Source organism: Dermacentor andersoni, chromosome 8, assembly GCF_023375885.2.
Source record: "Dermacentor andersoni chromosome 8, qqDerAnde1_hic_scaffold, whole genome shotgun sequence".
Lineage (NCBI taxonomy): Eukaryota > Metazoa > Arthropoda > Arachnida > Ixodida > Ixodidae > Dermacentor > Dermacentor andersoni.
The window spans coordinates 115921045-115946459 of NC_092821.1; the positions used below are offsets into that span (position 1 = coordinate 115921045).

At 44.5% G+C, this 25415-nt stretch overlaps 1 protein-coding gene across 1 annotated transcript in view; it reads left to right on the plus strand.

Annotated features, from left to right (window-relative positions):
• LOC126529446 (fatty acid synthase-like) overlaps positions 1-25415 on the plus strand; it is a 71695-nt gene that overhangs the window by 25931 nt on the left and 20349 nt on the right. The window contains exons 5-17 of the mRNA XM_055069852.2: positions 859-981; positions 1707-1940; positions 5050-5351; positions 5805-6197; positions 8316-8505; positions 9789-10018; positions 12601-12804; positions 13918-14205; positions 17738-17954; positions 20598-20855; positions 22437-22610; positions 23588-24806; positions 25005-25159. Of these exons, the coding sequence (XP_054925827.2) occupies positions 859-981; positions 1707-1940; positions 5050-5351; positions 5805-6197; positions 8316-8505; positions 9789-10018; positions 12601-12804; positions 13918-14205; positions 17738-17954; positions 20598-20855; positions 22437-22610; positions 23588-24806; positions 25005-25159 (3987 nt within the window). The remainder of the gene's footprint in view (positions 1-858; positions 982-1706; positions 1941-5049; positions 5352-5804; positions 6198-8315; positions 8506-9788; positions 10019-12600; positions 12805-13917; positions 14206-17737; positions 17955-20597; positions 20856-22436; positions 22611-23587; positions 24807-25004; positions 25160-25415) is intronic.

Below are 25415 nucleotides of genomic sequence, written 5' to 3' on the forward strand. Positions count from 1 at the left end.
TAATGCACATTTAGTGTCCATATAATATCGCAATAAAACCAACGAGAAACGTCGGTCGTACTTCTATAAGAACATTACCAGATCCCTTTAACGTAACTCTAAACAAAGTTGGAGGGAGACGTCGAACGTAGCTCTCGCCACAGCCTTACAGATTTAGGCACACTTGCTTTAGGAGACATAGCAGGACTTCTTGCATGAATTACTTGCTTTTTTATGGTCAGATCGTCAAGGCACATGTCAGCATCGCAGAAGCTTGTGCACTATATAGGGTGTCCCAGCTAAGACCTACGGTGTTCGGTCGTCCGAGGCGGGATGACCGAACACCACAGGTCTGAAAATAGTATCTTGCACTGTGTTTTTCGAATATTTTCTTTTTCTTTCAACAGCTTGGCCAACGTTAGCCGAGACATGGTATATGTTTAGAACATAATGTGTTATCCATTCTACCAACCTTCTCATCTTGCGTCTAATATTGGACGAAAGAGTCTTACCTATATTACTTATTATTTCTGGTTGGTGGTCAGGATTGTCCGTGCATCGCATAGGAAACTAATTGGCATTTGAGTTCAAAGGGTGCGCCATAGAATTATACTTTTTGGGGTTCTGCTCAAGACCCGGGCCGAAGTGAAACGCCGCGGACGGGCTTCGAAGCACTTGCCCCTAATCGTGTGCAAAATATACCACGTGGTTCAGCCGTTTATTGTGATACGTGGGCGCACACGCTAGTGGTGAGTACTTGCCATTTACCTTGAGCTGACTAACATTTTTGTTTCCTTTCTCGCGTCTGAGCTGCACGCACAAACACGAGCCGTTCTCTTCTCAACAGATCTTTAAATCACCTTGCATCTGTTTGTGCAGCGGACGGTTACGTAAGAAGCGAAACAATAGGAGCCATGTTTCTTCAGCCAGCGTCCGAAGCACTGAGGTTCTATGCCAAGTTGATTAACGTCAAGGGCAACGCAGACGGCTACAAGGTTGAAGGTGAGGCGAACTTTCTTTCTTGTTTTTTGTTGGACCATAATTTTCCTTTAGCCTGTCATTCCTGCACTTCAATTAAGACTAGAAACAAAATCACGTATGCTGTCTTTAGCTACGTTTTTTTCACATTCTCTACGTCTAATATCTTCAATGACGCCAAAATATATTCTTCTGTATGGTTGTGATGAACTAAGATCGGCCACTTCAGTTGCTCCCTGTGTATATATACATAACAACTAAAGGACAAGCGAAATTTCAGGCGGTTTACAGCATGCAGTTTGATAACGTGGACTCTTCCTGTCCGACACCATATTATTCTGCCACTGACTGGAGCAGTAAGAGCTATATTTTTGGTCTGATACGTCAAAACCGTAAAAGCCGAGTTGATCCAGTAGCTGTCGACGTCGCTTAAATCACGGGGCCAAAACTTATAGCTAGATTCAGGTCCTAATACTATCCAACATACGAACATATGTAACAGTATCAAGAGGTTGTGTGTGATATAAGGCCGCACCTCTAACCACCTTACTCAGTAAACGGAACTCCCCCGAATAGGAGCATATTCAATCGGTCCCTTGAGGTTCCGTTTAAGAAGATTCTACTCTATATATCGTATGATCACGGTCTATTCTGTACATCACAATTGACGCTATTCCGAAGATACTTTAACGATGTTCACAGGGGGCGATGGGAATATGTAGCATCAAATGGCTGTGTGGATGCCGCAGGTATCACCGTTCCATCGAGCAGGAGGCAGGAGGAGCTTCTTCGCGAAGTGTACGCCGGCGCCGGCGTCGACCCACTGAAGGTCACCTACGTCGAAGCCCACGGCACCGGAACGAAGGTGGGAGACCCTCAGGAGATGGCGGCGCTCAGCAGATTCTTCTGCGTTCCGGAGCGGAAGAGGCCCCTAAAAATTGGCGCGGTCAAGAGCAACGCGGGCCATGCCGAAGCCGCCTCCAGTAAGGCGGCATTTCTTTATAAAATATTCAGTACGCGCTCTTCACGTTAGACAGCCGCGACAACGTCTCGCTTTGAGCAATGGAAACGAAGCCTTTGTCGTACTGGGAGCATACACACGCGTGCAGATTACAAACCTTGAATACCTTTGGTGACATTGTGGAGTTTTTACAGGCAATGATATTTTTATTGTCATTACAACTTTCTTTTTTTTTTTGGGGGGGGGGGGGGGGGTGGGGGGTAGCGGGAGGTTTACCCTCTATCCTGTTTGTCTGTTTGTAGCCAACCACTGCGAAGCCAGCTTAGGTCACTGGGCTTGTGCCACTCGCTGTGGCCTCTGCTAATCTGACAAATAATTTTTTGAACGTTTATGCTGCGTGCAACCAAATCTATCACACGACCTATATATTTAGACAATCTTGTCTGAATATACAAAGCACACGCGCAAAGCGCGGACTTCGAGGTGGCACCGCTAGATGGCAAAGCGTGTCCCGAAAGAAGCGCGAGGGGAGCCCGGCTACAGTGCATGCCTTATACAAGACGCGTTTGAGCGATGAGAATGCGGTGTGTCGCTACGTTGCTTCTATGGTAATTTTGTTGTTATCAGCAGTCATCCTGGGATGGTTTGCTTCGGAATTTTGAAGTGTAGGTGGCTTTCACAAACATATATGTGTCCCAACTTGAGCATTCCATATGTTTCCTAGACTCTTATGTTTCCCCTACGATGCTCGCTAAAGTAATGTAGAATGAATATGGGATCGGCATATGTTTTATGAGAATTATATAAAAAACTTGTGCAAAAGTATTCTATTTAAGCTTTCATGTGGGAGGGTTCGATTACCAATTAGACACATTTGCGGTGATGCGATATTGGCGCAGTATAAAGCTGGTCATCCTATTACCGACCACACATACAGTGAACGCTATTCTGGCGAGAGTTGAACTTAATCAGTTGCCATACAAATGTCTCAACCACTATACCACGCAACCAAGGTAGCTCTCGTCCCAAACAGTGCAAGTCTCAGCATGATAGAAACTGTGATCTAACAAGAGCTTCTTCAACACTGAGTCAGGGTTTCGTCAAGACTTCTCTTCGTCAGTAAGAAGCAGCGGGAAGCACAGTCCTGAAGAAAATCAGTCCACTTGTGTAATTGTAAGCACGGAAGCTTCCGTTGTTCGGCAGTTGAGCGCTTTGTCTCCATCTTCACGTTACCTACAGTTCTTCGTATGAACGGGCAGCGTGAACGACAAGGGCAAAGAAAGAACCACACCGGGAGAGTGCAGGCCCAATTTTCCATTCATTTGACAACTTTTTTCGTTTAAATCTCTTCATATTTATATAGTGATTGTCGCCACAACTTTTCTTAATGTCCGATTTCATTTAGTTTTTAGCGTCTCCGCAGACGACGACGATGTCTTCCTCAACTTCGGAATTTTCTTTCCGAGAATCCCGTTTAGGTTTTCTTTGGCGTTTGGTGCTACATTCGGGTGAATGACACTTTTTCATTTCATGTACCGTATTTATTTTAAAAATCTTATCGGCGGCCTTAAGCACTTCAGGCATGTGAAACTGCAGTTATCTTGGCGTATTTGAATTCCGGTGTATGTACAGGTCTTCCGGTTACGTGTGCATAAGTTGCCCTGTATGATTCGCATGCCATTCCAACGTAATTTTTCAATCTGTTCTGCTTGTATTGACGTCAAGTTGTTTTATCTGCAACCGAACAGTAGACGTGAAGTAATGACTGCTTGAACGATTCCACTGATTTCCCGTGGTTTCTTGCCCACTTGCATTGTTGTAATACTTCATATTAGGTAAAGTGATCGCTTGCATTTCTTTTTGTTACTTTAGAGATTCATATCGTTCCTCTTCCGTCTCCATCGACGAATGCTCCCAGATACCCGATGGAGGGGTGCCATGCAGTCGTTAGGTTTCCTTGTTGCAGGACGAAGCTTTCCACGATATTCCTATTAAAGGCCCTCCATGCGCTGTGTTAGTGTTGCGAACTGAAGGAACGTATAAACAAAAAAATGCCACAGGCAAGTGCAAAGAACACCCTTCGGAGAAAACACGTGCTAGCCTCTTTTGTCTTCTGTCAGAATTTGTCATTTTCACATTTTCCATTTGCACGCTCACGTGGTAGGTGCGCCTAAGATGAGCTTTTAAGAGTTTTTCCTTGCTTGGGGTGAAAAGCGGCAGATCCTAAAATTGCCACCAGCGATAGATGAGCAAACCTATGCTGCTTAAACTTTGCAGCAGCGTAAATACTTGTGAGAGGCCTACATAATGGGTGCAAAGATAGCAGAGGTGCTAATTAATTGCTGAATTACGAAGTGTCGTTGGTATAGTGGACACGGACAATAGCGGCCGCTGTAGCGCCTCGTCAAATATCCCCGTGTTCTTTATGAAAACGTTTTCCGACATCAGGAATATTTGTGAATAGCACCGCGTGAGCTAAATATTTCATTTGAAAATTCTGGGCTGCTTTGACTTTTACGGCTGTCCTTTCAGCTCAGGCTATTCTTCAAACTTTTGCTGTTATGTCCTATTCAACCGTGATAATAAGAACTGTGGCCAATTTGTAATTTGGCATTGACCTTTTAAAATCTGAACCGTTGACCTGCTTCTATTTCGCAATTACAACTTGTTGGCTGAAGCTAATAGTATTTTCATCATCAGCAACATTTACCAGTATGCTCTATCATGCAAGTAATGATAATCCAACCAAGCAGCACGAGTAAAATGTCACAATTACGTTATCTGCCGCATGGAATCTGAAAAATTGGTGCAGCCTTACAAAACACTAGTTATGTACGAGCCCCACTCCCAAACCGACCACCACCACTCAACCCCTCGAAGGAACGAAAGAAAATTATTTTATACGAATGCAAACTGCACCTCGTCGCGTAATTCATAAGTTGGTTTTGTGAGTCATTCATGGTGAAATTTCGGTTTTCTTTCTTATAGTCTGAAGTCAAACGTCACATTAGCGTGCCATAAATATTTCATCTCGTCTCTCGCTCTACTATAATCTAACTATTTTCACGTCCTTTATCCAAGAAAGTGGTACCTGGCCGGTTCATGCTGTTTTTCTTATTTGTTGTTCGCAGCAATCTCCACGATTTCCAAGGTGATCATCCTCATGGAAGCAGGCATGATCCCGCCAAACTTACACTTCAAGGATCCTAACCCGAGCATTTCGTGTCTTCATGACGGAAGCATCGAGGTGATCTCCAAAGTTACGCCCTTCGAAGGTGGTCCGGTTGGAATCAACGCGTTCGGATTCGGTGGGACCAACGTTCATGCCATTCTGGAGTCAAACCCGGGACCGCACGTGGACACCATGACCCGGGAAAAGCCTGAACTTCCCAGGCTCGTTCTCATGGCTGGAAGGAGCGAAGACTCGTTGAGAGTGGGTTTTACTCGTACTCAGGTTTTCTGGTATGCTCGGAAAACTTTTTTTCCTGCACATTAGAAACTAACATCTACTCACCACGCAACCAGCATTATGAAAATATAGCCGACTGGCGAAAATCAGGACGTTTCTTCCACATATCACGTCATTTCGCTGTTCCTTGTTAGCCATTGCGAGAAGGTTGAAAAGGGGAAATTTCGATGGCGGAGTGACGGCACACGGCAGTTTTCATAAATTCTGTTGTAACTGACGAATCATTGCAACGCCTTCTTGATCACAGTTTTACTGCGACCTTACATCCACGGGTGGATGTGGCGCAGACCCCAATGCGTACGTTACTACAACGTATAAGCATGAGAACACCACCATAGCATACCCTCCGTTCATATTACAGAAGACTTGTGTACAGGCGTCAAGCCTAAGATTTTTTTAACTCTATTTGCATGACAGAAAACTCTGGACAGGCTGGAAGCCGACGGACCCTACCCCGATTCCGCGTACGCCCTCTTGAACCGAGTAGGGCAGCCCAGCGTAAAGCAGTTCCCCTTCCGTGGCTACGCCTTGATTCCCGTGGACGGCTCACAGAAGGCCGTCACCAAGGTCGTCGAGGAGGTCCTCCCAGCAAAGAGACCACTGTGGTTTGTATTCACCGGCATGGGCTGCCAGTGGAATGGCATGGCAAGACAGATGATGCAGTTCGACGTGTTCGCCCGCTCCATCCACACATCGCACGACCTGCTCGCGAGAAACTTCGGCCTCGACCTCATCAACCTGGTGACCAGCGTCGAACCGCGAGGCCAGGAGACTGTGGCGAATGTCCTTGTTTCCATCGTAGCAATTCAGGTGAGTTAGCGAGCTTTCGACGTATTGTCTGCGTATCGACGTAATCAATGTGTGATGCATCAAGAACACCTGTCAATTTGCATTCAAAGGCCATAGTGGGTGATAAGTAATGTGGAACGCAACATCCTTGTACGTGATGGAATGCTCTGCGGAAAAGCGCACCCTGGTACCGTGGGTAGGTGTATCGTCATCGTCGCAGTTCCGTGCTGGTCTTCGTTAAATAAAATCAGTGGTGTTATACGTATGTGACCGCGAAAATCATAATTATGCTCTAGGGTGCACTGTGTACGTAAAAAAAAACTGAAAGTTCCTTGAATGCATTAGCAAGTCCTGGTTTGAGTAAGGGGTTTCACAATGGCAATTTTTATCTAAAATCCGTGTTGACTCGTGTATGCCTGCGGATCGCCTGTGTCAGACTTGGTCGTCGTCAAATAAATGACGCTCAATGTACGTTCACTCGAGCACAGTACTCATGCGAACGTGGAAGTTGCAAAAAACTAAAAATATGCAAATGTCTTCTTTATATTATTATTGTAAAACTGCGTTATTTTGATTTCCTTCTTTTTTGCTTTTTTGTGTCTACCATGGTTTTCTTTATACCTGTATAATTCAATGTTTTTAGCACCTTTTTCTTTTGCGCGGTCCACGAAGACCAAGTTATTGTGGTCCGTTCCCTGGGTTATGTTTATTTTTTCTCCGCTGAGATTCGGTGTTCTAATGCGAAGCATTCCTTGCCTCATTTTCCGAACTTTGCACTAGGTATTTAGGGTCCCTTCTCGCCTAGCATTTAAAAAAGGAACTTGCTTCAGATGTGGGAGTCAAACCTCTGCCGTCGATCACAGGATCCGGGTGCTCTAACAATTAAGCCACGATCGCACGCATGCATTAGAAGAATCGACATTTCGGCAAGTTGGTACAGGTTGAGTATGTTGAAGGGACAGCGCAAGACGATAAAGACAGAAAGCACTGTCAGAGCTGCCTTGTGTCTTTCGTGCTTCTTGTCTGCGCAAAATTTCAGCGATTCACAAGCGGCTGTCATCACTCTGCAGCACAAAAGTGAAAACAATCAGTGATAGTATAATACACGAAACACATAAAGACCTCACAAAGGCACGCCAAGCGAAGCATGAAATAGCAGTCCAATGGATACCAGGGCATTGTAACATTCCGGGCAACACAGCAGTCGATGAAGCATCACGACAAGCACACCTCAATGATGATGTGGTTCCGCTCCCAACACCAAATAATGAAGTACGCTGCATTATAAGACAACGTCTTTCAGAATGTGTAGAAATACTTGGTTTGACCAGAATTCTAAGAGCTCGCATGTGTATCATATTGCTCGCTTTATTGAATTCAAATTTTCATTGACAATAGACAAAAATAAAGAAAACCTTATTCATCGATTAAAGCTAGGCACTGCCAACACAAAACATTCCTTACATAATATCGGCCGTGCGGAAACCCCCGAATGTGATTGTGAATTTGTAGATGAAGATGTACATCCCCTCGTTCTAGATTGCCCACATCACGACACACCAATACGCCGACTTAAATCAACCGTAATTACATCAGACCACACACTTGTCAGTTTAAAGAAACTTTTGGGTCCTTAGCTAAGAATAGCCTTGCGGGAAAGCGCTTTAAAAGCATTAAAACCTTTCTCGAAGACAGCGGCATTGTTATTAACTTTTAGTGCTCCTTTCATTTCAATGTCGTTGTATATGTGTATGTGTTTATGGAATATGTTATGTTGACTGTTCTGGTGTGACTACATGTGATAATGCATTTGCACAATATATGTACCACCCGCTGACAAGAAACTGTATTATTAGGCGACATTATCATTAATATTTTTGAGACTTCCTTCTACACAACTGTGGGGCCATTTAACTTGTATGTACCATATATTTCTTACGCCATAGTGTTACTGTGGAAACGTTGTTTGACAATGTCTGGTGCTTGTATGAAATGGTTATTTGATGTGCAATCTTGAACCCTGTATGTTGTAGACCATACCCGTCCAAGAGCTAAGGAGAAGTCAGCGCCTTAACTTGGGCGCCAACATCTCCTTATATCATATAAAAAAAAAACGAGTGGTTCACCGTCCGTGCACAGGTGGCGCTCGTCGACGTCATTTACGCTCTCGGACTTCGACCCGACGGAATCGTGGGTCACTCGCTGGGAGAGATCGCCAGTGGGTACGCCGACGGGGGCCTCACCGCAGAGCAGGCCATGCTGTGCGCCTACTGGCGCGGCCGATGCACCGATGTAGGAAATCTCCCAAGAGGAGCCATGGCCGCTGTAGGTAAGCATTGGGGCCCGTGTTCGCAAAGTTGCGTGCAGCCTAGAGGAACTTGTAAAAACCAACAATGTTGCAGTGTCGATTCTAAAAATGATGATCGTGTGTGTTCCCATAAGGGGAGCCAGTTCGGCGCGCGATTGGTCGACAACGAACGTTTCACCCCAGTTTGATCATGTGTTTCAGACGAAGGCGATCAGCACACGTAAATTTCCTTTTGAAGGAGGAAAAGCAAAACACAAAAGGAAAAGAACAGCGAAGGGTGATAACTCAGAGTGTCAAGTAGCCAAAATTACATTTCTACGGGATACATCCCGGCATGTAAGGTCGCTTCCAGAGACTACACTGGATGAACACTACAAATATCCTATGCGCTAACTTTTCATGTAAGTACGCAAAACACACACAAAATTTCACTAAGAAGCAAAATGGAAAAGGTGATCGAATCGTTCCAAGTCTCAGTCGTGCCGACAGCGACGCCGAGAATGCTCCATGGTAAAGTATACCATTGCAGGCCACCTAACGGCCAGCTCTACGTCACGGGCATGCCTTATATTATTCATAAATACGAATGAGAACACGAACCTTAATTTGCAGGTTGTCAATGCAAGGAATTTTTATTAGCTTTGTTCCACTGAAAGGGAAAGGCTCGAACTTAGTGATTTGCGCGAGCCATTATACATCCACGCATTCATACTCTTAACCAAAGGCACCGATAACCGGAAAATTCCAAATGTGCCAGCAATCAAAATTGTACGTAGGCAATAAAACCAGACATATTCTAATACTCTGGACAGCTTTAGTTACGACGTCGAGAGCGGTCAAAATTTATCATAGATCGCTCTTGAATACCCCACTCATTTGGAAATAAGCCTTTTCCAAAAACTCGGTTAAGCAACTGAGCGATTTCGCATAAGCATTTTACTAATTCGTGACACTTGGTCTCTTCAGACATCTTAATAGTTGCAGTTTACAGAGCTTCGATGCGTGGTTATGATGTACATTAACAGATGGTATTTTCTTAATTCAATTTTATCTCAAGTTTCCCACTTTCATTACATTTCATGTTCTTCCCCTGATACATTTCGTTGTACTTAGCTACCATTCTTAGGTTGAAAAAACTTCATTCAGCCCGGTTCAACGGTTGCTTCCAAAAAAGATAATTTTTGCATTTTGCGTCCATTCGGAACGAAAAACTAGTGTTAGCCCGGCCATCTAAGGCATCTTCTTATGGGAAGTCATCACCTATAGCCGATGACGGTGCATTCCCCGTGGCTTTCTCTATGCAGGGTTGACATGGGAAGAAGCAAAAAGGCGTGGCCGCAATGGTGTGGAAGCTGCGTGCCACAACGCCGAGGATTCCGTGACCGTGTCTGGACCGGAGGACGCCATTTTCGACCTGGTGAAGGAGCTGCAAGAGGAGAAATTGTTCGCTCGCGTTGTGAACACCATGAATGTGGCCTTCCACAGCACTCATATGCGATGCGTAGGGCCTGCGCTGCTCAAAGAATATAAAGAGGTGAGCGATGAAGGAGCAGTGCCCAAGGCAGCTGCCGTTAGAATCCACAGTAAACGGAGTTTTGATACGGACAAAGAATGTGTCGCAATCTTGACCAACGGCCTCTGCCGTGGAGTTTCCTGCAAGAAAGACAAACTACAACAGAGAACTTTGGCGCAAATCTGTAAGCGTGATGCGAACGCTACGTTCATACCAGCAAGGGAATGGTGAATATTAGATAAATTTGCTTCAACTTTGTTATTCTCGATTCAAACGGATTTACGATTTTGCAATCTGAGGGTTACCAACAAGAGGTAGCGTTATACATTGAACAATTCACAACACTTTTTTAATGTGCGTATGAACTAATTAATGCCTTATACTTGGTACCCGAATTTCGTACAACATATTTATCATATTCCACGCCTCCTTGACCCAGCATGGCCTGCGTATTGTGATATACATAAAGAAAATTACTGAAGAATTTCACATTCCTTTTCCTTTCTAAATAACTATGAAATCATGCATTTCTACATAGCATATTTTCCATATCCAAAAAAGAAATCGGACAGCTTTCTTTTGTAACATCTCTAGCATTTGTATATCCGGTTTACTTTCCGGTCCCAAATCACGGAAGCATACTCTATTTTAGGCCTGACATATGTACGGTATACCAGTAAGCTGAGCTTTGCTGGAGTTTTTCTTAAGATGCAACTATATCAGGTATGAACGTTTGGAAAACTAACCTAGATATGAAGTGTTTTCTCCAAGTAGTCAATACTTGATATGTCATACTATACTCAAAATCCTAACATTGGTCACATTACGCTGAGTGCACTTTGTACCACGGTTATATGACCAAGAAAAAGATAACAACTGATGATAAGAAATACCCGCCTCAACCGCAATAAAGCCATTGGAAATGGCGTCAATGACAAAAAAAAAAAAAGAGTTCGGAAAGTACACTCTCTAGTGTATTCCCATTCAATTTGTCCGACGTTCAAAGCTAGCCTAATATTAAGATAGAATTGCATTTGCGTTTTTCTGATTCATCATACGCCAAATTTGTCCAGTTAATCGAGGACAAATTTAAATTTTCTATTATTATAATATTTCATTTGTAATTTCAAGTTAATGATCATGCAGTCTAGGAAGAAATGACGTTTCAGTATCTGGTGCACTCTACGTCGACCAGAGTACATGCTATAAATCGCCCAGTGAAGTATTTAGAAACAATCATAATATTCTATTTGTTGCACCACATGTCACGTTTGTTTCTAACAATCACTGTGACACCCCCAGCCACGTGAGCCGAGATCCCGAAGATAGATGCAGGGACCAGGCGGAATAATTTCATGATCACCGAAGTTTCTTTTCAGCCAGGTCTCGGTTATAGCCACTAAGCGATGGTTGTAGCACACTGAAATCATTTCAAGTTCACCTATTCAATTTACAGTTCTCCTAGATTTCTGAGAAAGGATTAAGATTTGACGATCAGATATTTGTGAATGTCAAATCCACATCACATTTCTGTGATAGCTTCCAACAAACGTGAAATGCACAATTTTGAAGTTTGATGTTACTCTCATCATACCCATGTCTGGTAGCTGCAGAATCTCAAACCCAGGGTGACCTTCAAAATTTTTTTGTACAAACCATATTGTTGCCGCAGCGAAGATGCTTTCAATCTTCAAGACGGAGCTAGCCATCCTGTCTTCCCGGAGACCAAATGGCGTTTTATCGACAGATGTTTTATTTGCGAGAAACGGGTGTGTTCACGCTTGACAGTGTAGTCTCGCATCGCAAAGAGTTTTATGCCTCGTTTAACAGAGCTAACTGCTTGCTCATGTATAACCATGAGAGGGTAGTGACGCTTAATCTTAGATTTCTTAAACATAGTCCTTGTCGCTTCGAAATACCAATATGCCTTCTGATGTCCAGCTTTGGCGAAATGATTCAGCATTTCAAATTCGTTATATATGTAATTGATTGATCTAACCTCGAGCGGGGCACGGCAAAGAGTTTGTTCCGACCACCGATTGTTGCGAAAGATGTACGCAAGTTGTAAACGACGCGATCAAATAACATTGCTGATCTCGCAAGCACGTTTCGAATGCGCTATCAGTTCTCAGGTGATCTCTCATAAACAAAGCGTTTTCAGCTCGATTGTCTTGTTATCGAGCTTAAAGTTCGAATTTGAACGAGATTCGAGAACCGTATTTCGACACAACTTCGATTCGAATTTTGAATAAAGAAATTGAACATATGTAAAAGAGAGCTAACGGGAGAAATGCAAGGCAGGGAGGTCAACCAGAATAAGTTCGGTTTTCGCTTTCCCTCCGCGGTACGCCAGCGTGATGGGCTATTTCATTGCTGGGTCATACATTCTCAAATGCTTCCACAAATGTGCTTCTCTTAAGCACGTATGATTTTGTTTAGTAAATCCAGTTGATATGCAGCGCCCGCCATGCTCATTTCGTGTTCTCGTCTGTTTGGTCTGGTGCAGTGCAATGTAACAACGTTTAATCATGCCAGCCAGCAACGTCACCAGCATTCGTCAATAGGATCAACCAGCCTTTCTTTTTCTCGCGTGCTTGAAACAGGTGGTGCTGGATCCAAAGCCCCGCGGAAAGAATTGGGTGAGCTCATCCGCTCCCGAGAGCCGTTGGAAGGAGCCCATCGCCCAGCACTGCTCGGCCGAGTACTTCGTCAACAACCTCGTCTCACCCGTGCTCTTCTGCGAGGCCCTGCGACACGTGCCTAGAGACGCCATTGTGGTCGAGATCGCGCCTCATTGCCTTCTGCTGGTAAGAACGAGTATGGGCATATTTTCGTGCATAGAGCTTCAATTACATTCACAGTCGCCATAGCCACTTGTGATAAGTTTACGCCGCGTAAGGTTTGAGAAGTATACTTGACAATTCCACGGCCTCGGCACTTAGCCTGCAGTGTTAATTTATGTCTGTACTAGTGTACAGAAACTAAATCCTTCATTCCGTCTTTCTTGTGTGTGTGTGGGGGAGGGGGGGGGGGGAGTGCAAGGAGTAACCTTGTTGGAAATGCACAGTTTACAAGAAAACACCCCCTGAAACTGTTGACGCCAGCTGCTCTGCACCTTATTTTTCCTGGAGGTCGATTTATGGGTTGATTACAGCTTACGAGTCATCACTCGGCTACAGAGGCTCTTGATGTGTAGTATCATGGCCAACGCTGTAGTCATTCGATACAGAGAGCTTGCGTCGCATCAGACTACGGGAATGGTGTCTTACAATCTCGATACAACATCACTCTGGAATGCGCATTGCCGAAAGCAATGTGGCTCCAATTCACGACCGGCTATGAGGCCGGTATAACGAATGTACCACCATTTGAACCATTCTTTCCGTTGCCACATCGCTTTCCTGGCGAATTTTGCCTGTCAATAATGTCTGTTTACAGCGAGTGTCCACATTGTCCTGTTGCAATTTCAAATACTCTAGGTTTTCTTTGTCTCATTAGACGCTAGAAACACCTACAATGTCCATAATATATTCCCAAATAAAGTGTAAGAAACTTGTATCGAACTACGAATCATAGGCTGCGGGCCCGTGAAACGACTAAGGAATTTTTAAACTGTCTAGAATTCATTGGCCTCAGTAGCCGATCATAGGCCTGATACGTAGGCATAGGTCTGTGCCAACGTGTTCGCACCGCTAGCCTTTCTTTTCCTGCCTTCCTCTGTCTTTCTCCGGTTCTCTGCCTGCCTTAACTGCGCTCTCACGATATACGGTAGCAAACCGAATGCGCGTCTGGTTGATCTCTCCAGCGCTCCTTTGCCTGTTCGCTCCCCACAATTTTCTGTACGTATTTAAAAGCGAAACTGAATACCGATGGCATCCAGGAACTCCGCGAATGTCGTTAAAGCAGCGAACTGTCCGCAGTCGATTCTACGCCGTGCACTGGGCTCTGGCGCCTCCTGCGTCGGCCTGATGAAGAGAGACACGGACAACCACTCCTTCTTCTTGGGTTCCCTGGGCAAGCTCCACACTCTGGGAGTGCAGATGGACCCATCCGCACTCTACCCGCCCGTCCCGTGGCCAGTGCCACGCGGCACACCGAATATTGGCCACCTGGTCAGTTGGGACCACACGCAGCAGTGGGCCGTCGCATCGTGGAAAGACGTTCCTACCCTCGTAGAGGTGAGTCAGCAGTTACGCGACAATGTTTCCGTGTGCGCGCACTCACACAAACAATTTATCAATGTTCCGAATCGCTAGATTGAGCAGGACGCCATATTATATGACTTTCTGGGCTATGAAGACTGCGACCAAATGAATTGACCCGAACAACCCGGCATACGTATAAACAAAAAAAAACACAAATAAGGTATGCAGATTTTGCACTGGTACAGCAATGTATTTCGTCCAAATACCGTTCTTTTAGGCGTGCTACCTGATATAATTGCAAACAGAACTTCCACGTTACCTTTTAAATCTTAACACTTTGCCGAAGGGTGTGAATGTTCTGGCCTGCAATCTTTCCTTAGCACTGAATTGCACTGAAATCTCCTGCTTGCTGCTGTTGTGCCTATTTTTGCTTTAGAAGAGGGTTACAAATCTGACCAAATTATCCAAAGCGTCGAATAACTGAAGGTCTCAATGTGAAAATATGCTGGGAATTATCAATTCGGTAATTAAGATATGCGGTGAATTCGAACATGATCTAATACAATAAAGAAAAGTTAAAAATAAAAGAAGTGACTGTGCGCAAGAGAGGCCCAGAATATGGTTCTGCTAAACGAAACCTGCAATGTGAAAGTCATTTTTCACGTTTCAGGTTTCAGGTTTTGCATTTCAGGTTTCACGCATTTTTCGCTTTTCGTTTTTTTTTTTTTTTTCTTGCGAAATAGCAAGCTTTGATGCTTTTGAGAGAGCGCACAACAGTCGTATTCGGTACGACAAATAAATCAAATTACTAGCTTGACCTGCGAAAGTAATTTGGCCAGTAGCATTCTCAGGCTTGCTTCTTGTCATAAAGCCAAAAGATTGGCCGTGAGGATAGAGTACTGTGCCAGAAAAGATTAGGTATATTCATAGAAATGTTGCCAATTTAACTTTTTAGTAATAGTCAAGTCATCGAAAATTATAAAATACAAAAGCAGCTTTCCTGCTGAATAAAATGTATTGGTACCTGCTGCTATTGTTCACTTTCATAAAGAATCGCTATATTAATTTCTTTTTAAATAAAAAATCTAGGGTTAGTGCTGCCTAAAGAACAGAGTTGAACAAATTGTAAGTTTTCATCAGCTTGCTAGCAAGGTGCTGGCGTGATCATTATTTGGCAGCCGACTGGATTTGTTTGCCATATTTGAAAAATACAGCTGTACCCATATACTATGTTAATGCTTCGATAAATTCCTGTTCATATAATTCCCTTACTTGGTTTATAAGGAAGCCCAGTGTTACGAATTGGAAATCAGTTCAAAAATGTTCCTCGCACTTTTAATGCCCAAGATTTTGGATATGTTTAACCAATTCGCACACATTTTGCTAATATTTACAAGAGGGTTTAATTCTAATTGTACTGTGGCGCCACGCATGATTTCCTAGTTTGCGTGAGCTTTCTTCATCATCTCTCTGTGCACACTACAGAACGATACCTCTAGTCACAATCTCTCTTTAGTCTTGCCTCATGTCGGCCGGTCCTTCTATGCCTGCAAATTTTCTGATTTCTTTCCTTCAGCATCAACTGTACGTCGGTTTCCTTGGCACCTATTATATTAATCGAATCGGCCACAGAATATTTGTGCGAGATCCCTGCTGCATTCCCGAACGCATCCTATATGCAATGCTGCTTTGATGCCTCAAAATATTTAAGCGATCCCTGTAACACTTGAGTACACCAACCGTTATTGCTCTAGACGATTTCTTATCATGTCAAAAACTAAGCATAAAACTAATCATGCTAGTTAAGTCACACAAACCCAATAAAACTAATCATGCTATCTGAGTCACACAAACCCAATATACCAGTCGCACGAAGTTCAATAAACACGAAAAGTGGGAGTAACCCTCAAATTCGATTTGAGGGTCAGTGTGGCGTCCAACCGCAGCAGAGCATTTCTGTTACGTAAAGGAAGTTCGCCCGGTATGGTTGCCAAATTTTCTCAACCTGTTGACGGCGTCCGCAATCGGGAGGCGAGTGCTTCGATCTCGGAGGCTATGGCGTCACTGCTATGGTTACAACAGCGTCCGCGTGACGGCCGTTGGCGCTACAAGTGTTCGGAATGTTGCGAACCCAATACTCCCAGAAACGTTGACATCAAAGAGGGTGAAAGAATTAACTAGTGAGCAGTCGAGAGAAGTGAGAGACGATTAGAATATTGCTGGGAAAGAATGCAGCGAAGAGATTGATAGATCGGGAGTCATTGCCAGCGTAGGCAATGGTACAATATAGTGAGAGAAGATTGAAATACTAAAATTAAGATCTAGATCATATAGGCAAAAGGAGAGATAGCGATATATGTAGTAAAACTCCATTGATTCAAGCAGGCTAGATGATCATTCGCGCCCGCCCCGTTTCAAAGAGGATGCCAATAAATATCATCATCTTCGACATCATTATGTCATCATTATGTTGACACGTCCTATGCGATGACTGTAACACTTTGCTCGTGGCTGTGTGATAATAAGATGATACAAAAATGGGTGTAAGAGGTAACGCCGTAGTCTCTTTAAACCCTGGCCAAAACATGTGAACGTGAATCGCGCTTAGCATTTTTGAGCTGTGATCAGAGTGCCACAGTTGGGTGTCAGGCCGCGTAGCACGAAGAGCCAAAAATTGCCGCATCGTAATTCTGCTGTGTGTGCGACCCAACAAGCTCCCGCAGGAGTTTTTAGCATGGGATACATATAAACGTTGTCAACGAAAGCAATACGCTACGTTCAAATCTACGCCGCAGCGACGGCTCTCCCTCTGGATAAAAAAAAAACGAATATTTGAAAGCTGTCTATTTGCTAATCGCATGCGCCGGAAGCAATTTATAGCCAGAAACGCGTAGGTGACGTCATGTATCACACACCTTTTATTGTTCAAAACACGAAGAATTGCCGAAACGGTTGCTATCGCTGCGGCTTCTCTTGTTCACCCATAGTTGGTCACGTGCAGTCGTGTGTCATTGGAAACATTAAGGAAACCCGTTACTTTGGCGGGACACGTGACCAAAGGCGAAAATAAACGTAACGTTACAAAATGCGGCCGCTTGTACTACTAAACCTGTTTTGAACAGAAATAAGTTCGATGAAATGCACCGTACTTCAGAAGAAAACAATTCTGCCAGTTTATACATATATCACAGAATGAATGGTGAACAACACTGCCTTTAGGGCCGTAATTTGCATTCGATAACCCTATAACGGGGTAATACTGTACACGTGGGCAAATCCCCAAGGAGGTAGACGGCAGGACAGGCGCCGTGGTAGTCTTACGAAAAGGCACCACACCGCCTGCGTAAATTGCGGACGATATGGGTTCGACTGCCACCCATAGCTAGTGATCTTTCTGACTAGTTTCATTGAGATTCATCTCGATATGTCATTACGTTACTGAATTTTACTTAAATATGATATCTGTTTTTCCCTATGTCATCCTTTTGTTCATTGTATATGTTAGATTCATATGGTTCTAACGTAATCCTCTTCAAACTTGGAACATACAGTGCGGTGATCACTGTGTGGTAACGTGTCGCTCTATCACGCACAGGGAAAGGATGATATTGTGAGTATTGACATCAGCGGAAACGAGGACGAGGCCTACCTGGCTGGGCATCGGCTCTGTGGCGAGGCGACATTCCCTGTGGGTGGTCACCTGGTGCTCACGTGGAAATCGCTGAGTAGACGTCGCGGCAAAGTTATCGAGGAGGTGCCCGTCATCTTCGAGAATGTCAAACTTCACAAGAACGTCGTCCTGCCTGATACGGGTATGTGGCCAGAGAGAGAGAGAGAGAAAGGAAGTTGTGCGTATCTGTATATATACACTATTGCGTACCGCGAGCATAGAAATCCTGCGGCCAGTGTTCGCAAAATGGCGTACACATCCGGCCCACTTATGCTATCCTATGGTTGCTGAGAGAAGACGGCCCACGTTGCTGTGCGAGTAAACTGAAACCTCTGCATACTCAATGCAGACTCCATCTGACTTTACTGTTTCGTTTAACGGACCACCACTTTAGTGAACGCGTCACAATGGTCGACGGGATGCTCGACATGTAGCGTTTACACACCTATAGCAGCATATTTCTTTCGCTGTTCTCTAGATGTCTGCAGCTAATAATTATTCTGTGTGTATTTTGTGTGACCGGCTACGTTTTAGTAAAACAACGCGTCCTTGAGTAGCTGCACGCTATATCAAGGTTCATTTACTGTGCAACAACGACTATGCCAACGAAAATTCCGAAATAATCAGTCCACCACCTTGAACTCAATGCAGGCTGCAGTGGCACAGAATAATGTTACGCAACTTTCACCCACCTGTCCACATTCCATTATATTACGTGACAGGAATATAAGCGAGGTGCACGGAGAAACGCAATGAACACAATGCTGTGAGAGTACGGCGTGTGAGTCAACGTAAGATGGCTTAAGCATGGAAAAGAGGCCACATGACGCGGAATTGAAGTATTTGATTTTACGTGCAAAAACCACGATTTTATTATAAGACACGCCGTAGTGGGGGTCTCCGGAATAAATTGGGACCACCTGGAGTTCTTTTGTGTGCACCTAACATCTAAGTACACGCGTGTTTCTGCAATTCACCCACATCGACATATGAGGCCACCGTGGCCGGGATTCGATCCCGTGCACATGTCCTGCCCAAGTTACTTTTGGGAGGACACACTTTATCGCTACAAGGCACCTACAACCAATGAATGCATAATTGCAGCACCGTATTGGCGAAGCATAGGAGATAATTAGACCTTTTAAAGCACTCGTTACTTTGGAAAGGTAAATATATCTTTCAATTTAAAACATATTCCCAACTACGATGGAAAATCTAGATCTATTGGGTTTTGTAATTCGCTATCGGCCATTTTCTGTCACTGTAAACAGCGCTCCGAATTAGCGCTTCCAACTTGAACGTGTGGGTCGTGATTGTGTTCCGGCCACGACAAATTCACTCCACAAAATACATCAAAAATATCTGCCAGTACGAAAAAAAAATTGCTCTGGTGTGTTTTTTCAAATAAGAATAGCTCCTCAGATGCCGCGTGAACAGCGCAGGAAAACACTAAATAAAATATCAGTGAATCATCCTCTCCAAGCTCTCAGTCCTATTGTGGCAGAGGATAGTGAATTAATAGCAGAAGACAGGAAAGCTAAGGTGTTCCTTAGTTTGAACTTTGTGGCTAAACCTCAATACCAATGTTTCAGCTTGATTTGACTCACTTGAAAGCATTTTCGCGCATTTGGGCTGTTTTTCATTGCGTCGAAGGTAATATTCTCGGAACTTGTTAGATTGAGTCTCTTGTTCCAACCAGACACAAGCTAGCTCTTCAACAATCTGCTGTAGCCAACCAGAGAAAAAAACGGTGCCACGATCCGTGACGTGACACTGAGCTAGTGCTTACCAAAATGTGAACAAGGTGAATGCAGCAGCGAGCGTTTCGACAAGTGGACTTGTCTTCTTCAAGGCGACGTATGCTTTCCTCTTCACAGTATATATAGGTGGGGTTCTTCTAAAGGGGAGAGGGTATGATGCTCGTGATATGAAGGTATGAAGCTAGTGCTTGAAACTTCCGGTGGTGTCGCCACCTGCGTTTTCTTCTTGCCTCTTTTCTGTTCCCCGAATCTTCCGCTCTCTGTGAGAGTGGCACTTTTGGTACTGCAAAACCGTCGTACCGTGTTCCGGCTCATCCTAACATAGCTACGGATAAATTAGTTAATTGACTGAGAGCAGGCCTAACGTGACTGAAAGGACGCTGAGGATGACGACTATACAATCTGGCGGGGCCTGTTAGCTCTGGGCGGTGTTACCTGCATAGACGCTTGTGAATATACCTGTATATAGGCCATTCCTGTGCCTCCTTGCACGTAACAATAATCCAGTTAAGCGTCCCATCTAGAGGCCTACTGGCACATATATTCAAAGTTGCGAAAAAAATTTTACCCCATGCACCTTGCATGTAAACCAATGATCTAACAAAGTGTGAATGTTCGGAAGAACTTTCTGACATGTGTTAATTTCATACCGATGTTTGTCGCGAAATGGTAGGACTGGCGTCACTGATCATATCGTGATGTCACAAGGGGGGGGGGCGTAAAATTTGCTTACGTTGTATAGTAATAATGTTTAAATATCATGACTTTGGTCACCAAGAAAAAAAACACATCACCGAAAGAACAGCACGCGTTCCTTCTGGCTGCATTCGTGTGCGATGCTTGACCTTCTGTTATTCTTTATGCCTTGCAGCATATCGTCCCGAATAATATAGAAAGAAAGCTCACGCCAGTCCTCCTTTGAGCAGTAATTATGCGCTGCTTCAAACGTCATTCTAGTATATAAGTGGAAGCGGCAGTGGACTTGGTTGAAAGTATTAACGAGAATTTCTCGCGCACGTGACCAGGTACCCTGCGCCTCGTCGTGACCATCATGTACTCCTCCGGCGAGTTCGAGGTGTGCGAAGAAGGCGGCGCGGTGGCGGCAAGCGGTTGCATTCGCGTTGCCGAAAGTGGGTCCTCGGCGTTCGACACGGACCTGCCGGCGACCTGCGCCGAGAGCACAGCCTACGAGCTCGACGCCGAGGACATATACAAGGAGCTCACCGTGCGCGGTTACGACTACCAAGGGGCTTTCCGAGGCATCACGCAGGCAGGCTTACAAGGTGAGACATTCGTTTGTGGTGCGCGTGGACCACAGCCTTGCTTGCTGTCAGCCTGACCGAAAGCGAAAAAAGAAACTTCAGCTCGCGCCCGTGCGTTAAGAGCTGAGAAATAAGAAAACGCGCTACCACCTGTTTTAATAAGATCGCTACGGCTGCGTAAATGCTGCTCCCACGCGGGCGGTTTATGCGCCTGGGCGGACACCAGTTTCGTGGACGAGAGGAATGGGCAAACATATAATTGACGAGAGTCGGGAGATTGGCTTTTGGAAATTTGAGCGACTACGTTGTGCGTTTGTATTGTGCACCTGAAGACAGTCGCATTCGAAACCAATTTCATTTTCTTGCACTTCTAAAACGTTCTCCGAGGTATATTTAATCAAATTTAGCGCTCAGTACAGTAATTTCGCAATGGGCGGTGCCAATCTGAACTCAATCTGAACGCTTTATGACGCAGCTCATTATGAAAGAACGACGGATGCCAGCCTTATTTCTACCAGCCTACATCAGGGGCGGAGCTGTTATCAGTTCCGCCCGGATTCTAGACTGGCCTGCTATGTGGAATGAGTTGCGCCACATGCGGGGTTTGTCTTCGTATTGCGACTTGCGCCTCTGAATGCCAAATTAGCGTACTGAGAATGAAATTCTATGATGAATATCTCGGATCATATGCTTGCTTCCAGAATCAAACAAAACAAAGTGGGCTTGGACTGCAATTATCTGAAAAATGTTATATAAGCATATACTATAGCCGCGAAATAAAAAAAAAAGGTAATTAACATGTTTCTGTCGTACTCTTCTTGTTTGCGATACTTCTGACAGCCTAAGCGGATAAACCACCTATACAAGAAAGTTTTGTGTAGCTGGCTTTGCATTTTTATTAACCTATTTCAAGGTTTAACATTGAAGGCGCTGTATATTTGTCACGTGGAGATATATGCTGCGGCTACCCCATTATGTTTAGTGCCTACAAGTATTTGCACTAGAATGTGCCTAATTTTTTTTTTTATGGCCCTTTATGTAAATAACGTCACATTTTCATATCACCACGATTCTGTTTTTTGTTTACCGAAAGCTCAGTGTGAGCGCTTCTACTATGCGTTCAAGGAGTACATGTAAACTTGCACTGGAGAAAGTAGTTCTGAACCTCACCCAACGCAATGTGTTTGATATGTTTTCGTATTCTTGGTTTTCAAATAATTTATAACATAGCTAAAACTGCCGAAAACGTGGGGCTGTCGTTGCCAGTGTTTCCCTCCTCTGTCTTCGCCTATCCGGTCCTGTTTTCTCCAATACAGACCACTACGCTAGTCAACGTGTGCTCCAGGTGTACTCCGCGCAACGCAAACGGAAGACGACAGACACAAATGTAGCATACAAACGTGGATATCTTCGTGCATTTGTCTTGTGCTGCAAGTTACTTGCATGAGCCGACTTGACCGGTAGTCTGGCATCGTGTCAAAGCTGGCGTCACGGAGAGGCTGTTCAATATTCTTGAATGAGCAGGAACAAGTTTTGACATGTCTTAACGTTTCTTGTACGCTGCGTTAAATAACACTAGCTTCCTTATTTGTTTCTGATCAGAGCCGCGGGGAAAGCTCCAATGGAAGGAGAACTGGTTGATCTTCGTCGACAGCATGATACAGTACGTCATGTTCAAAAGCCCTGCTCGAGTACTCCGCATGCCTACGAGTATTGAATTTTGCCGCTTCGACCCCTACGTTCACGCTGAAGTGATCAAGAAGGCTGGTGACACAGGTGAGCATTACTTTCCGAAATGGCATATATAAGCATGATGGTGGCTAAATGTAAGTGTGTTCAAGTGAGAGAACATAGTGATTATTCATTACAAGCTTACTGTCACTTATATATAAACAGAAGGAGACAAAGTGCGGTTTTAAGAAACGGCACGAGCTATGGTTGTGCACTAACCTGCTGTTCTGAACAAGAAAAGCAGGCGAAAAAGAATGCCAAAAGATGATCGCAGAAATCGACACCAGGGACATTTATATGCAATAAACATGTAACTCGGTTGTTTCCTCAATATGTCGAGCTAAAGCACAAGGTGTTTGCATTAGTAAAAGGTGTGCCAGTTTTAAGCGCTGTGTACGTGATTCGTTTGCGGAACGACTGATCAATTATGCGCTTGCGTATTTGCCGTTTCACGCCGAAATGGGCTGCATATTCGATGGCGCAATTTTGTTCCAGAAAAAAAATCACGATTTCTTCAGACACTGTGTGCGGGGTGCTTTCAACTCAAGAATGCAATGAACATGCGTTGCGCCCGCCCACAAAGGCTATCACAATGAAATAGCCGCAATAATGATGTTGCCTGTTTTTTCGTTCGACACTTTTCAGCCTCGAGGTGCATACACCTTAACATTTAGCAATTTAGGTTACCTACAAAACAGGTTAACAAAAGCATAGATGAATCTGCTACACATACTAACTACGCGCGCAATCAGCGCAAATATAAATATGTATTGTTGAAGTAACTATTCATCAAGTTACTTAAGTAAACAAATACTATTTTGTCCCATATTTCAACAGTAGCAGCTTTTCATATCCAGGAAATAGAAATTAAATACGAATGAAACGTACGGTTTTATCCAAAGCCGAGTTCATCATCTAACGACTGTCTCTCGATACCCCTCACATATACAATGTTGAAATTGTAAACAATTTTACAAGTGCATATTTTTCAACCACGCTCCTCTCTTTACTCCTTTGCACAGGCGTGGAAGTCATCTGCAATAACATCACAGACACTTGCCGCGCTGGAGGTGTCGTCATACGAGGTCTAAAGACCAATACCATCGACAACGGCGCCGATCAACCGACACCGCTCGTCGAAGAGTATCGCTTCGTGCCATACCTGGACAACAAAGAAAGCAAGGACAACAGAGAGTCTCTCACACGTGAATACGTTGAAGTCTGCTGCAACGTCGCGAGGCAAGCCCTCAACGACTTCTGCGAGAGCAACTGCTCTCTTCGTGACGCTATGAGCGCCGTCCGTAACGTTCCAGAGCACGTTGTCAGCCAGTATCTTAACGGGTCCGATAAGAACCATGCCCTCCTGCGCTTTCTTAACACTATCCATGAGCAAAAAGATCGCACTGACACTACCATTGCAGCGTATATCAAGTCAGCTCTGCCTGCACTCAAGGAAGACTTGGAAACCGATCTACTCAACACTGCTCTTTTCGAGGAAGATCCTCTCCGATTTCTCCTTGATACCGTGCTCGAAAACACCAACCCGAAGAAGCTCCGAGTACTGGAATTTGCTGCTCAAGGGAGCGACTGCCTGATGGTCTCCTGGGTGGCACCGTACCTTTCCAAGTTCAACTTGTTGCCCGCTATCGAATACACAATAGCACATTCGTCTCCAGAGAGACTGTCAGGAAAGATCCCTCAAGGTACCACAGTAGTGTCATTGGGTTCGGCAGCATCCAGGAAGAAGCTTCCTGAAGTGGACTTGATTGTGACCCGAAGCGCCACGTGGTCCTCTGGAGAAACCAAGAACCTAGCCGATGAAGTGTCTTCCATTTGCAGAGAAAACGGTTTCGTTCTGCTTGCCCAACGCACAGCACTGACACCTGCAGAATTGCTGCTCGGTAATATCGGGGGCGCCGAGTTTCAAGTAGCGCCCGCCGACGAGGTGGAAGCACAGTTTTTGAAGCGTGGGCTACGCCTCGTGGCTTTCAAGTCGAATAACTTGTCCGCCCTCTATCTGTTCAGGAAGCGTTCCGTGCCCGTCGAAGAAGTGAAGCAGGAAATATTCCAGGTTAACAGCAAATGTAGTGACTTGGTCGATTTGGTAAAGAAGAAGGTTCTTGACTACGAGTGGAAGCCGCAAGGAGAGAACATGTGGCTACTCGCGGAGGAGGCTGGAGCAAGCGGCGTTGTTGGTTTGACAAACTGCCTCCGATACGAGTCCGGCGGGAGCCATATCAGGTGAGAAATGATCACATGGATCGAATATATCGTATGTTTTTAGTCTTCGAGGTTGCATTCTTTCAAATGGCCGAACTTACACCGTTGATCATAAAGTGAGCCTAATGTGACTTTCGTGCCTCAGTCTTTCAAGGTTCTAGCTATAGATCACGACGCTGATGAGTTCACCACTCGTCTATGTGATTTCTTTAAACGCAGATGTGTGTTCGATGCTGGTTCCACCGAGACGAACTCGGTGGCTGACTTCAACCCGGGAAATCCAAAATACCAGAACGTGGTAGAAAATGACCTCGTCATGAACATTTACCGAAATGGGCAGTGGGGCTGCTACCGCCATGTGGTCACAAAATCATGTGAGTTCTTGCCTTTCCCATGCTTCTTTAGCTTCACAGGATCCCATGTGAAGATTCATGGCGGTTTTTCGTTCTCGTTTTCTTCTAATTTTATTATTAGAATTCTTAAATTCAGTCATTTTCTTCTAATTAACTCTCATTTTGATCAATCATTCCGCAGATGTGTAGAAGACAAAAGCCATCTATTTAAGCGCTCCTGAGGTATGTTTAACCAAAAAAGCACAAGGAGTTTGACCAAAAGCTTCATCATATACAG